Here is a 14,865-nt window from a genome sequence, read left to right on the forward strand (position 1 = left end):
AAATTGTATGATTTATAACATTATTGCAGTAAATTGAGTAAACTGCTTTCATAGCTGCTGTTCTCATACCAACTCCAGTCACAATTCTGGCAATATACTGAATGTTATTGTATTAAAGCTTCTTGCAAGCAGGCTCCTTCTTCAATATTCAGACAATATTTAAATGTAAGCCACCAAACGTTACGACAACTCATGCTGTACTTTCAAAAGTTTCCCACAACAATCAAACAGTCTGTATTTGTGAGTGCTAATGTATATGGTAACCTTTTATCAAGAAATGTAGAAATACGCTGGCAAATTATGACACTGGATTTGGTACATTGGGAACTATTTTCATCCGGCGCATTAAACGTTATTTTACAGAGTTGTTATTTGGTCTCACTCTCAAATAAAGTTTATAGTCTCGCGTTGACGAAAATGTATACTTATCGTTTGAATACGAAACAGCCAATCAAAAGTGAGAACCAGGTACAATTTGATAAAGGTAAGCAACTCAAGGTCAATGTACCATGTTAACTTATTGTTAACTTCAACACTTTTAATAAGGGGAAATCTCAAAACAGCAAGTGTAGTAGACATTTTATCCGGGTCTTTCCCTGACTTACCGTCCCCCGTCCCCCGTCCATTGCCGTGTCCTCCTTCTCTAACGTTACTTCGTTTGTCCGCAGAAGTCATTTAATTTACGGTACCGTTACCTTCGTGTTCGTCTTAAGAGTCAGCCTAATACCTTAATAGGAACTTCGCCTATATATTTAAACAAGCCACGGTGTGGTTATTCTACACTACAGTCTCGAGGCTTAATTTTTTCCATTACTGTCAGAAATTCCTTGAGGAGAACTTCCCGTGTCTGCTGCCTGTCCGACTGCTTTCCTAACTCCTGAAGCCCACACTTATTCCCGCCCTCCCATGATGCTTCAGGGACCCAGCTGAACATTACACCGGTGTTTTTCTATAATTACACTTACTTGTATATTTTATGTCTGAGACATGTAGACATATATACAGTCTATGCATATAGATGCATATTAAATGCAGACTTAAAATCAGGAGGTTTTGTTTTTCTATTTCTATTTTTACTTATCCAAAAATCTAGTCTTCATTTATCGGTTGCCTGATGTAGACACTGAAACAGAGCTATTTGACCTTCATATTCACGATGTAGTTTTAGCAAGATAAGTCAAATAGCCTACTATTTAGAATATTTAGACACACAGGACCTGTTGAGGTTGGAAGTCCCCATAAATCCGAGTTGTCCTGAATGCGTCACGGGGTTGAATCCGGAAGCATAGTGGCTCTGAATTTGTATCACTGCAGCGGCATCCTGGTGGGTTAGTCTCGGGACCTCAAGCTACTGCAAACAGGTATGCTGTGAAACAGGTTTTTGTGAAGCTGAATTTCCGAAGCCTGACAGTAAAATCCGTGGTAAGTACTGATCACTAGACAAAAAACGACCTGGTATTGCGTCGTAGTTGGCTATTGCTATATCAGATAACTGCATGAGAATGTAATAATGAGTCGTAGTGAGTGATACTAGTAAAATACCATATTAAAATGTGAAAACTAGTGCAGTTGAAAGTCAAATTTGTATGGTTACGAACAAAGGCTGCTTGAGCTGAAAATATGAAATCAAGTGTTTAATACAATGAGGGGAGACTTTTTTAGCTTCTGAATCAGAAAGGTCTAAACACGGGCCCTGTATGCTGTCACAGAGTCCTACATGTTGTTAAAAGTGTCTTATTATATGTGTTTATATGTGTCCAAATGTGTTTCTCTGATTTAAGTTAAAATAAATAATTGTATTGTTTTCAGGCCATGTCTCAGAAGGACCTGAAGGAAGCATTTATCAGTAACCTCAATGGGACCAGTCTGCAGGAGGTGGCCCTGGGCTCTTTTCTGGCCCCACTATGTCTCATTAACAGAGGACTGATTTTGACTATCTACTATCAGGCCAAAAAGACTCTTCCTCTGCCACTTCCATTGATTTCTCACCTGATTCTAGACTTCTGTTTGCTTATCCTTCCCCTCGTCCTGTCGTGCACCGTGCTGAGCAGCGTTCTCCACCAGGTCATCTTGGGCCTTACCGTTGTTTCAGCCTTTGTATTATGGTACATCCACCATGTCAGTATTCAATCTGCTCAGAGAACTGTCAGCACCTTCCTCAAAAGCCACGTTCAATTCAAACAGGTTCCCTTTGTGACCATCTTTCGAGTGTTTGTGAATGTGAAAACAGCCATCAGCATTCTTGCCGTAGACTTCAGTGTCTTTCCAAGGCGATATGCTAAAGCTGAAACCTATGGGACAGGTGTTATGGACTTTGGTGTTGGAGCGTATGTCTTTGCAAATGCCCTTGTGTGTCCAGAGGCACGGGGGAAGAACATCTCAGGATCCAAGATGAATCACATCGCTAAGCAGCTCATGTCTGTGTGGCCCCTGGTTGTGCTTGGCATGGGAAGGCTTCTGAGCCTCAAGATGTCCGGCTACCAGGAGCATGTGACAGAATATGGCGTCCACTGGAACTTTTTCTTCACACTAGCTATTGTCAGAGTTGTGGCTTCTGTGCTTTTGGCCATTTTACCAGCCAATAAATCATGGCTCGTTGCCCTTCTGATCAGCGGATGTTATCAATTCACTCTGGAGACATCTGGCCTAAAGGCTTTCATTATCCACAACAATGACAGAGAAAAGGACTTTCTCCATGCTAACAAGGAGGGCATATTCTCTGTCCTGGGTTACGTAGCCATCTATATGGCAGGGGTTCAGGTTGGACTCTATGTAATGCAACCCAGATCCAATGTTAGACAGTGGCTCCAAACCATTTTTAACCTGTTCTTGGGAAGTGTGGTCCTGTACACTGCTTTGTACGCATGTCTGACATTCGTTGAGCCAGTGTCTCGCCGCCTAGCTAATCTACCTTTCTTCCTGTGGAGTGTGGCTCAGTCTTTGTTTTTTATGTCCTGTCTTGGTACAGCTGATATGGTTTTACTGTTTTCCAAAAGATCATCAGGCTGTCACTTGATGCCCACATCATGGAATTTGTATAAAAAACAATCGGATTCTGATAAAAAGACAGACGAGATAGAAAGACACTGTATTGTTCAAGCCGTCAGCAGGAATCAGCTGTTATTTTTCTTGCTCGCAAATGTCATGACAGGCTTAACCAACTACATAGTGGACACACTGAGTTGCAGTAGCTCATTTTCAGTGTGTGTTTTGCTTTCTTACATGTTCGTTAATTGCTCTGTAATACAGATTTTACATTTCTTGGGAATAACTTTGAAATTCTGGTAAAATTGCATTCATCAAACATGGTTAATTTGTGTAAGGTTTTTTTTTCTGGGGGTTGAGTGGCAGACTTGGACATTTAAAAACGCTGAAGACATAGATGTTATGTTACGAGAAGACATTTTCTGTGATATTGAACATAGAACTGTTCATTATTTGTTTGTTTATGGAAGTAAATGAATGTCATGATAAAATGTTGTCTCAAAATAAGTGAGGCCTTGGAAAACAAAATATAAAAATCCAAAAGTTTTCTTAAATTCTCAGTTGAGTCATTGCTAAATCAAGCTTTCTTCTTATTTACCTTTTCACCTCAATTCCTCTTCCTATTCAGGCTGGCATTTAGGTGATGTAGAATCTATCTTTTTTTGCTACTGTTTCTACTAGTTAATTCACCCTCTTGGATCTTGTGCTTTTTTATTAACTTTTTTTGTATTTTATTTCTATTGTGTTTTTTTATTTTGTTGAGCTGCATTTTAATGAATGAAAGGTACACAAATAAAGTCATAATATTCTTATTTCTTGTTTGTTACTTCCCTGCTTATTATTTGTATCCAAAAATCGGCTAGGGTTAAAATCTAATACAGAAACATAATTATGAATACATATATATTAATATTAATTAGAAAGTGGAAATAACAAGTCATAAGAAAGTGGAAGTACCAAGGGCTTTGTTAAACATTTGAAACATACTTGATTTAATCAACTTTATTTGTAGGCTTACTATTAACCTTTATATACAGACTATGCTATTAACACATTTTCTCTCAAATATATAAATAAAGCGCCCCCTGTAGGCCACACCCACTATAACGCCAGCTATGACGTGAAGAGGGCAAAGGTGAAATCAGTCAGGAAGATTTCGCCACCGTAGCAGCTCTCTCACTGTCGCACTTGTTTATTATTTAAGGAGAACTTTTAGTAGCGGGTAAGTGAACCCAATAATTAGTCTAAGTCAGGTGTCCCTGTCATCTGTCGAGGTGACATGTTATTTTCAATATTTTAAATGTAAATAGGAGAAGCCCGTGATAGTGACAGTTGCTAAGTAGCCAGTCACCCAGTCAACTTTGCATTAGCCGTATTCAAGCATTAGCCTTGTAGGAGTTAGCCAAGTTTGCTGGCATCGACAGGGCGTAGACATGCGATATCACCACTGCAGTATATGTATTATTGGTTAAGGTGATATAAACTTCAGTTTACATTCATCGCATGAACATGTTGTGCGAATAATAATGGCCGGCTTCCTACATTTCTAAAATCGTTCTGGCAAATCAAACTAGCTAGGAGGCTAACTGACTAGCCGCCGGTTACCGTACGTTTCTGCTTTAGCCTGCCTAGCAAATACCAAGGTATAAACATAGTCATAATTCATATGTCTTGCTCAAACTGCTTCAAACTAGAACTAACTGAAGCGTCATAGACCTTCATCCATCCAAGCTGTCGTTTATCAGGTTGTTTTACTAACTAACTAATCTGGGTCAAGACAAACCTGTCTGTACTACAACTGTGTGAGTAACGTTAAATCAGATGTTATCAACGTCAGGAAATAGTGGGTGTTGTGTGCCGTGTTTTATTGCCTGCTTGTCGGAAACATAGCTTTTGGTGACAAGGTGATATTACAGTTAGCTTGCAATGACCTGTAATACATTAGCATTAGCTTGGTATAGCTTGTGCAAATGTGATTTATTGTGTGTCACCTGCAGGCGAGCAGCACCACAGCCCACTGGAAGAAGTCATGGCCCGTTTGGTAGCAGTTTGCAGGGAAGGAGAGGAGGACTACCCATTTCTCGCCCGACAGATTCCTCTGTATATCGATGATTCTCTCACGGTTAGTCAGCTTTCCCATGTTGGTGATCACAAAAAATAATGGAGATTACATGTGTAAAGTGGCTAATCATAATCCTCTTTGGGTCAGGTGTTAGCACTCCATCAGTTCTCTGACTGATTTCCACAAATAAAGGCTAAGTTATTACCAAGCACTGATTATTATCTAAACATTTAAATCCAGGGAGGGACACACAGTTTTGCTAACATTGTTATACTATGCATTAGACAAAGATATATATTTTTGTTATTACTTGACATTTCTACACCTTAATGTACACCTAAAATGTTTTGCTAACTGCTCTGTACAAAGACACCTGCAAGCCAATCAGTGTCAATATAGTATAAACTATAACAACAAAGACTGCAATCTTGCCATGTGAAACTTATCAGCATGGCTGCAAATAAAACATTTCTACAAATATTGTACTTTAACTGTAATATGTTTTCTCTCTTTGTCAGATGGTGATGGAATTTTCTGATAGCGTCATGGATGTTGACAGCCAAGAAATAAACACGTCTCATTGGAAACAATTTTCTGAGGTAAGTGCTAGTTGTAATCTTCCGTTTACAGAGGCTGACAGAAGCCTCATGTGACTTGTCAACAAAGTGTTAACAAATGTATGATTCCTTCAGGATCACTCCAAGTTGAAGCAAGAGGACTTGAATATTGCCTTGATGGTGAATTCCAGAGAGGTGTACAGTGCATTATCTCAGCTGGTGCCATGCGTGGGCTGCAGACGAAGTGTGGAGCACCTTTTCTCACATTTAGTGGAATCTGGGAACCCAGCCTTGGAGCCCCTCACAGTGAAACCCACAGGCATGCTCTCTGTCACCAAAGCATGTTTAGCAGACGTAAAGAAGCTGTACACCCTCTTCTACGTCCACGGGTAAGATACAAACAAGTGTGTTCCTAATATGTGACATCAATAAGAAATGCTCTATGTTTTTTGGAAGATTATGAAAGCATACTGCTACAGTATACATGCTGAAATAATGCTCTTTAGTTCAGTGTTCCTACAGCTTAAGGCAATTAAGATGTATTACTTTATTAATGGCACCCAAAATTAAATGTATTACCAACTTTACAATTAGCAAAATGTAAGAAAAAAACCACAACATCAACCATTTAGGGTTAGGTACAACTTTGCCTTTTTTTTTGGTCCAGTAAAAAGATGGTCTAAGCATTTTTGTATTACTTTTATTGTCAATACATCATATCAATATAAATGTAAGGCCTTATAATCAGATAAATGAATTCAATGCACATACTGAGTAAAAATAGGTTCTGACACCGTGTCCTTTTCTTCTTGAATAGTGTCATATGTGAACAACTTGCACTGTTTTCTTTTTTTCAGGTCAAAGTTGAATGACATGATTGATGCCATTCCAAAAAGTAAAAAGAACAAACGCTGCCAGTTGCACTCCTTAGAAACACACAAACCTAAACCTTTGGGGTGAGTAAAATGACTTTTTCCTGTTGTATCAGTGGTTTCTTTCTCTAAAGAGACCTTAAGGCTGTTTGTGTTATGAGGCTGCATTTTAATCATCTTCTATCCAACCGTAGTGAAGGGATCAAAGAGAGAGTTGTACGTTTTAAGAGTTACACTGAAAGACGACAGTCTCCTTTCCTTTTGGACAGTTTGTGTCCCCTGTCCAGTAGAAAGAAAACAGAAGGTCTATATTTTTGGGTCAGTCATCATTGTGTGCCATTTGATGTTTTTAATTTTTTACAGTTTGGGCACTTTGTCAAACATGACATTAAAGCCAAGCATGAGCCAGTTATACAACTAGAGTTAAATAAAGAGAATATTAGACCTGTTTTTATATGACAGGTTGTCAGAAACGCAACCACTGAGGCACGCTAATGGACGCTAATGTCGCTCAATATCTGCTGGATGTGAGAATTCTGTAAGGTATTGTTTGTTAAGAATTTCCTAAAAGGGTTGCAAGTGTTGTGTATTACATTACATGTCATTTAGCTTTTTTTATCCAAACTGACTTGCATATAATTCAATACCTTAGACCAGAGATGGAGTACTCAAATCCTGGAACCGACTAACTCCCCTTGTGTGTGTGTATGTACAGCTCTCAACATGCCCAGACTTGTAGTGATTTTCGCCTCATTCCGAAAGAAAGAAGTGAAATGTGCCAACGTGACGGCCTTCTTGGTGTGTGGTGCGAGACGGGAGATGTAGTTAATTGAGCGGTTTCACACAAAAAAAAAGTTTCACTTCACAGTTTTATGACAAATTTTAATTTTTTTGACTTGCAAAATTATCTTTTAAATTGACAAACATTATATGTGTAATTCGTGGCACAATTCAAACGGGATCAAAAGATAATCTTTCTCTCCCCATTAACTTCAATACATAATTTTTCCGAAATAAGGTCCCATGGAGGTCCCCCGGAAAGGGAGGGACTTCGCCTCTCTAGATACATGTGTGTTTACACTGCTCCGTTGTCCCTTGACTTCCGGTAAAAGTTCCTTCAAAAGTCCCGATCTTATTACTATCAAAATGAAAGTGCAAAACGAAGACTTTACCATAGGAAAATATTGGCATACAAATATAATCACTTCTCTAAAACTCATTTTAAATATAGTTAGACATATTAAAGGTCATATACTAATAATAATATTAATATTAATATGAGTAATAAGCTTTATATTTGGAAAGCACCTTTTTGTACAAGAATTGTAGCCAAACTGGCTTCACAGCAGTTCAATAGACAGATTAGTATAAAATGACAAGATAAAAGCAATGTAGAGGAGCTAGAGCTACATTTCACGAAGGTTAATACATGAAGAATTGTGACTCGGACTTGACTTGGACTCTTCTTGGGTGACTCGGACTTGGACTCGAACTCGAACACAGGTAATGATGACTCGGACACTCCTTGGGTGACTCAGACTTGGACTTGGACTCGGACTCGACTCCGACTCTCCCTAGGTGACTCAGACTCAGAATCGAAAAGTGGGGACTCAAGAGTGACTTGGACTCGTGAATTGGTGACTTGACTACAACACTGCCTTAGACTACATACTGTAGCTTGAGTGTTTTGCCAAAGGACACTTTGACATGTTGACTGCAGGGGGCTGGGGATTTAACCACTTACCCTCCCCTTGGTACATGCCCATTTCCCCCCTAAGCCAGAGCCACTTTTTGTCAACAGTCTTTTTTTTTTATCCATATGTTGGCAAAACAATCAATAATTACAGGTTTGAGTGATGATGACTGTTCAATGTGATGGCACAGCTATAATATTTGTATGTCTGCTTACAGGGGAAGCTGGATGGATGTGTGGGAGCTGATGTCTCAGGAGTGCAGGGATGAGGTGGTCCTCATTGATAGTGCTTGCCTCTTAGAGACACTGGAGACATACTTGCGTAAACACAGGTAAAGTGTTATTATCATAGCCTTTATTTCAAACATGTTCTTTCCCTCTTAATGGCTGTATCAGTGGTACAAAAAGGTTTCAATTAACTGTGTGGATCATTCTTGTCCACAGGTTCTGCACTGACTGTAAGAACAAAGTTCTGAGGGCCTACAACATCCTGGTCGGGGAGTTGGACTGCACTAAAGAGAAGGGGTATTGCGCAGCCTTGTACGAGGGACTATGCTGTTGCCCCCACGAACGCCACATCCACGTGTGCTGCGAGACCGACTTCATCGCTCACCTCCTCGGCCGGGCTGAGCCTGAGTTCTCGGGAAGCTACGAGTAAGTAACGGTTTACACCATGAATACTACAGAGCTCTCTTTCGACCAATGATTGCTTCAGTTTAAATGGAGTATATTGTCCTGGAAAGACAAGGTAAACTGAACTAATGTGCATTTAAAAAAGAGGAATTGTTTCGGCGAAAACTAAAAAGGTAGCATGGGGTCAGATTAGAATTTTCCAAAGGGGGGTTCATTTAGCATGAAACACTTGAAATAACTAAAGGATAAGTTCAAAAAGAAAGGTCAGGCTAAAAAGTTAGCAATGATTGAGAGTCAGACCTAAACATTTCAGATGTGTGTATCTCACACGGCACTGTAACTTTTATTCATGTACCTTTGTGTTATTCATGTTTTATTATCTTTGCTTTTAAATGAGTGTTTTTTATAATATGTTTCTTAATGATCTTAATGTCTTTAATTTTTGTAAAGCACTTTGAATTGCCTTGTTTTGAAAGGTGCTATATAAATAAACTTGCTTGCCTTGCCTTGCCTATATCATGCCATGTTTCTTTTCATTTGATGATAATGTTTTTGATGTTTTTGAAGACGCAGAGAAAGACATGCCAAGACTATTGACATTGCACAAGAAGAAGTCCTGACCTGTCTGGGTATTCACCTGTATGAGCGGTTGCACAGGATCTGGCAGAAACTAAGAGCGGAGGAGCAGACCTGGCAGATATTGTTCCATTTGGGGATTGATGCACTACGTAAACATTTTGAGGTACAAAAGTTGGAATAATGGTATATTTCAGCCAGAGAATAAACGCATAATGGCCATTTGATAATCTATATATTACCATGCCACCAGATGGCTGTGGAGAAGATGCAGGGGATCAGTCGGCTGGAGCAGTTTGTGGAGGAGCTGTCAGAGGAGGAGAGGGCCAAAGAGCTGAAGCAGGAGAAGAAGAGGCTAAAGCGGAAAAATCGTCGCAAAAACAAGTGTGGCTTTGAGATCTCTGAGCAGGAGGGAGAGGACAAGGAGAAAACTCTGGATGAGGTAATCCTCCTCCAACAGTGAGGGACATGAAATTCTCATGAAATCTGCGTTCACCTGCAGATAAACATTCATTTGCATGTATTTATTTATGTCTGTCCCACTTGGTGTGTTGCAGGGTTCACTCGAGGCCGTTGAGGATGCTTGCAAAGTCTGTGGTAGCCACAATGAGGAGGAGGAGACCGGATGTGATCAGAGTGTGGCTGCCAATGGAAGCACTTCCTGTATCTGCCCAGACAACACAAAACAGGGTAACAATGCACGGAGGAGGACAAGGCTGTCATTGGAACTAACGAGTAATTTGTTGGAATTAATTCAAAATCAAATGCCTCCGCTACAAACAGCCCTATTTTAGTTTTTAATTTAGCCATTTGCAGCGTAGAGCACATGATACTTTTCACATTTAGGAAAGAAAGTGACAGCCACGACACGAACATCCCTAAAAACCATTAAGTCTGTATTTAAATATGTATCCATGTGTTTTTTTCAGATGTTGCTCCCCACAGCAATGGTAGTGACTGCGGCTACTCCTCCAGTATGGAGGGCAGTGAGACAGGATCGCGAGTGGGTTCTGATATTGCCTGCTCTGAGGGAATATGCAACCATGACGAAGCAGGTCTGGTTTGAGCTGCTTTTAAGATGCTGAGGCCTCTGAACAGAGTCTTAACATACAGTAGAGGGTCTCAGGTCTTTTTCTCACAGTGTGTCTTTGTTTACCTTCTGCAGGAGATGACTCAAATGCTCACCACTGTGCTAAAGAAAAGGAGGAGGATGGAATAGACAGCTGTGTGGACTGCTGGCCACACTCTGTGGAAAACCCTCAATGCAAGAGTAAAAAGAAGAAAAGGAAGGGCAAGGGTTTATGCAATGACCAGGTAAGAGAACACACTGTAGAAGACACATTCTGTGTGCTGTACATTTACAGTTGTGAATTAACACAAGTATGCTCATTTCCACAGGGACAAAAAGGTGACGGTTCTTTGTCAGAAGAGATCACAGGCCACAGTCAACCAACATCACACACTTGCCGTACCAAAGAAATCTTTTCCTCCTTATGTGGCGGCCCATTTGCCAGCCTTGCACTACAGTTACCGTGGGCAATACATCACATTAACCTCGGGCACGATGCAAGGCATCCAGAGGCAAACACAAGTCTCGTGGAACTTCTGGTCAGTATTTTTATTTTTTATTTAATACTAAAATGAATATCCTCCTTACAGGTGACAATGTGTATTTTTATGAATGATAGAAACAGTTTTTTTCATTATCGATTAATGATTTGTTTTGTTTGTAAAATATGCATCCAAGTTTCTATAAGTCCAAGTTGATGTCTTGAAATGTCATGTTTGTCAGTAAAAGCAAGAAACCTCTATATTTTAGTATGAAAAATTACAATAACATTTCAGAATATTATACAGTGGTAATGCCGTGTTGCTGCTACTCCTGTATAAAAACGGTCTGCTGCATGAAAGCTCTAGTTTATTCTTTAAAATAATTGCTTTTGTTCTCTCGTTCTTTTCTTAATAAGAATTGATTAAAGGTCCCATGACATGGCCATTTCTACTGATCATAATTCCATTGTTGAGGTCTACTAGAATAGATTTACATTGTTCAATGTTCCAAAATCACATTGGTTTCTCATACAGCATCTCTGTATAGTATGTGTATTCACTCTCTGTCCTAAACGCCTTGTTGGAGCTCCTGTCCCCCCCTTCCCTATGTGCTTTGATTGGTCAGCTCGCCCACTGTGTTCTGATTAGTCCACCACCGTTACAGCTGAACATCAGTGTTTATGTGTTACAATGGCATTTGTTAGCAACCAGAAAATGACACCAGTAATGACAAACGGATGAGAATGCTGCGTGGGGTCTGGGTGCCGTGTTGGCGGGACGTTGCGGGGCTCGCTGCTCCGCCCTTTGAGGCTCGAGGAGCGGACAGTGTGAGCTGGATTACTGGTGTCGTTTCCTGGTTGCTGCGTGGGGTCTGCAAGACACCGCGGAACTCAGCCTGGGGAGGGGTAATAACCGGAAAAGCATGACATGGGACCTTTTAAGACACTTTTTTTGTATGGCTCAATGTAACCTCCTGATTTTCGGTTTTGTTGCTATTACAGGATAATTCAGAAGTGGCTTCAGATGAAGAGAATTGTCTGACACAGGATGAAATCAAGGCATTTTTTGAAAGAAACAAGTCCTTCTACAACAACCGCAACCGTTACCGACAGCTCCTGAAAGAGAAGTTCACCAACTACTGCCGCGCCACTGAGAGGAGCAAGCCAGTCTGTGGGAAGTGGTTCACCACCACAAGTGTCAACTAACTGCACTAATGGCATCTTCGCTGGGAAAAACACTTGTGACCACTGCTGCAACATCTTTCAAAAAATAGATACAATTCGGAAGTACATTTGATGTCTTGTTCGGTCATTTCTTCTTTAAAGCGAATTTGATTCTTACTTTCTGTTGATCATCTCTCTATTTTGCACTTATACACTTTTCCATCTCATTGTGTCACTGGTAATTGTTTTCTATGACCAAGCCTAGCTGTTCGTTGTTGGTCTTGTGTAGGGTTGTTGAGTAGGTGCACAGTGGAATCACTAATCAGGCTGTTCAAGCTGTGACATTAGGGATACATGTTAGGAGTCTTATTTCATGTTTTTCTTTTTCTTTTCTTTTTTCTATTTTGTTTCTCTCTGGTGACACTTCAGTGTAGTGGTAAAGGTTGTACCATTAAATGTGTACAGACATTCTGAATATAAATGATTTTACAGAGAATAAACATCTATTTGTATTGAAGATGTGGGTGTGATAAGAGCGCAATGTGAAAAATTTACAAAATAAAGAATATTTATTAATATGCATTATACATTTGTTCGTTGTATTTTTTTTCTTACAAACACATGTACATTATGATCTTAAGAAATAGTCAAATACAAGGGGTCATATGTGAGCTTTCCTGGAATTTACTGTGAGCTTAGTGTGTGTATAACATAATTTAATATACTCTATAATTTGTATATGGTCTGGGACCAGTTCTAATTCTTGCAGGAAAACTGGATACTTGGAAACTTCAGTAAGTGATGAAGAAATTGTCTGCAGCATTTTAGGGCTCAACGCTAACTTTTAAAAGTTAGCGTTTTGGCATCAGCTTTTGGTTGCCAAAACTAAAAATACGGTTGCCATTTTTAATCACCTTATATTTTAAATAATTAAGATACTTTACAGTTGGAAGTTGTATATTATAACTATTACAATATACAGTATACACAGTAATCTTTGTGGCTAATACTATTTTTTTTATCAACTTAATAATGAAAATGTGACAAGAGTGTTCAAATGCTTTACAATAAGTAATTAACACAATTATTTGAAACTTAAGTGGTAGTAAACTTGTCTACCCTCAATTGCTGGTATACTAAATACCAGTAGTGCAGCTGTTGTCATGTTCTTCACAGATCCCTCAAACATGAATTGCGCAAGTCACTAGTTTCGTCATCCGTTGTCTCCCTTTCAAATGTGGGTTCTCTTGACCTTTGTGCTGACCCCCACCATAGATCCACTGGCCCTTCAGCATTGAATTCTTGATTGTGGTTCTGTCATTGGCCAGACTAATACATTTCTAATGTTAAATAAATTAAAAGCATTCACAGACAATAATTAGATATTAATTATTAATACTGTAAATTACCTTTAATATGTCTAACTACATTTAAAATGTGTTACCTTTTTATAGAAGTGATTATATTTGTATGCCAATATTTTCCTATGGTAAAGTTTCGTTTTGCACTTTTATTTTGGTAGTAATAAGATCGGGACTCTTATTTTGAAGGAACTTTTACCGGAAGTAAATGCACAATGTAGCAGAATGTACATATATATTTCGCCTCCTAGACTTTACACATTTCCTCTTTGCTTTTCGTTCGGGTTTATTTTGCTTTATCAGTTGAATCATGTTGACGGGTTGGCCGAACTTTTTAACCCACAGTCAAACAACTTAATTTGCTTCGCCATTTTTTGTAAAACAAACACACGCCGCACAGCGCACGCGAGTAAACGTGCATCGCTTTCTGGCTCCGTAATCACACCAAGTATCAGGTTCCGACTGGTCACAACAATAATTAAATATCACTCTTAATACAACAAATAATTAACATTTATCTATTTTGGGGAACACATTTAGCTGTTTTCTGTCCTTATTTCTTCATGTTAAAAAGTGGTTGCCACTGATGGCAACCAAACGCCAAGAAGTGGTTGACATTTTTTCTGAATGGTTGCCAATGGCAACCTGGCAACCGTTACTGTCGAGCCCTGAATTATTCCTAATTCCGAATATAAACGTTACTCTCACTGATTGAAAATATGTGAGGCTTCAGATCATGTGTATATCTTTATGATCCACGGTGTAAATAGAAGTAAATACTTCCATATTAATATATATTTATAACATTACTATTAATACAACCAGTGGTGTACTGTACTTAGGTACAATTCTGAGGTACTTTACTTGAGTATTTCCATTGTATGATACTTTGTACTTTAGTTACTTTGCTGATATGGAATAATTATAACAAATATGATACTGAAAAATTACTTAAATTACACCCGGATTACATTCACATGCTACCCAGCTGTAAATTAAGTAATTCAAATTAGTTCCACCTTTACCAGTTGTGATAATCATTTTTGAAACATCAATAATTATAATCATTTATAATAAATAGGATTTTGAAATGGGTCAATCTGTACTTTTACTTTTGGTAATTTAAGTGTATTTTGATGCCAGTACTTTTGTACTTTACTTGAGTATAATTTGAATGCAGTGCTAGTTTTTTTGTGTTAAGATCAAGTTCGGAATTCTTCTCCGACCTCTGAATACAAGTTATCTTACTTTTGTTGTTTTGGAATACCAAACACTCGAAGGTATCATGTGAGTTATTTCAGTGTTTCCCCAGCAGGCAGCGGTAGATCACCACACACGAAGCCCCCCCCCCCCCCCCCCCCCCACAAGCCTCCAAGGCTGAAAAATAAAGTGGGAGGTGAAGTGAACCAAAC

At 39.1% G+C, this 14,865-nt stretch overlaps 3 protein-coding genes across 5 annotated transcripts in view; 2 read left to right on the plus strand and 1 right to left on the minus strand.

Moving 5' to 3' along the window:
- myo19 (myosin XIX) overlaps positions 1-886 on the minus strand; it is a 28,430-nt gene extending 27,544 nt beyond the window's left edge. The window contains exon 1 of the mRNA XM_079651236.1: positions 606-886. Coding sequence (XP_079507362.1) covers positions 606-626 — 21 coding nt within the window. The 5' untranslated portion in view covers positions 627-886. The remainder of the gene's footprint in view (positions 1-605) is intronic.
- Positions 887-1,288: 402 nt separating this feature from the next.
- On the plus strand, positions 1,289-12,677 carry ggnbp2 (gametogenetin binding protein 2). Of its 3 annotated transcripts, none has more exons than XM_079651739.1 (14): positions 1,289-1,422; positions 4,983-5,107; positions 5,566-5,646; positions 5,740-5,993; positions 6,462-6,560; positions 8,388-8,501; positions 8,614-8,823; positions 9,370-9,544; positions 9,632-9,820; positions 9,936-10,068; positions 10,308-10,433; positions 10,544-10,692; positions 10,777-10,986; positions 11,931-12,677. In XM_079651739.1, the coding sequence occupies exons 2-14, from the start codon at positions 5,015-5,017 to the stop codon at positions 12,132-12,134; spliced, it is 2,037 nt and encodes a 678-aa protein (XP_079507865.1). In that variant the 5' UTR covers positions 1,289-1,422; positions 4,983-5,014; the 3' UTR covers positions 12,135-12,677. The 3 variants fall into 3 exon arrangements, with proteins under 3 accessions (XP_079507865.1, XP_079507864.1, XP_079507866.1); XM_079651738.1 differs by lacking the exon at positions 1,289-1,422 and adding an exon at positions 4,076-4,207; XM_079651740.1 differs by lacking the exon at positions 1,289-1,422 and adding an exon at positions 4,312-4,458.
- Positions 1,295-3,797, plus strand: pigw (phosphatidylinositol glycan anchor biosynthesis, class W). The gene is made up of 2 exons (XM_079651741.1): positions 1,295-1,422; positions 1,810-3,797. The coding sequence occupies exon 2, from the start codon at positions 1,813-1,815 to the stop codon at positions 3,286-3,288; it is 1,476 nt and encodes a 491-aa protein (XP_079507867.1). The 5' UTR covers positions 1,295-1,422; positions 1,810-1,812; the 3' UTR covers positions 3,289-3,797.
- Positions 12,678-14,865: the final 2,188 nt, after the last annotated feature.

This window comes from Notothenia rossii (genome assembly GCF_949606895.1).
Source record: "Notothenia rossii genome assembly, chromosome: 9".
Taxonomy (NCBI): Eukaryota; Metazoa; Chordata; class Actinopteri; order Perciformes; family Nototheniidae; genus Notothenia; species Notothenia rossii.

Coding starts and splice junctions, on each gene's coding strand:
- pigw (XM_079651741.1), top strand. CDS start 1,813: ATGTCTCAGAAGGACCTGAAGGAAGCATTTATCAGTAACCTCAATGGG.
- ggnbp2 (XM_079651739.1), top strand. CDS start 5,015: ATGGCCCGTTTGGTAGCAGTTTGCAGGGAAGGAGAGGAGGACTACCCA. Junction 8,502..8,613: donor ACATACTTGCGTAAACACAG/GTAAAGTGTTAT, acceptor TCTTGTCCACAG/GTTCTGCACTGACTGTAAGA. Junction 10,987..11,930: donor CAAGTCTCGTGGAACTTCTG/GTCAGTATTTTT, acceptor TTGCTATTACAG/GATAATTCAGAAGTGGCTTC.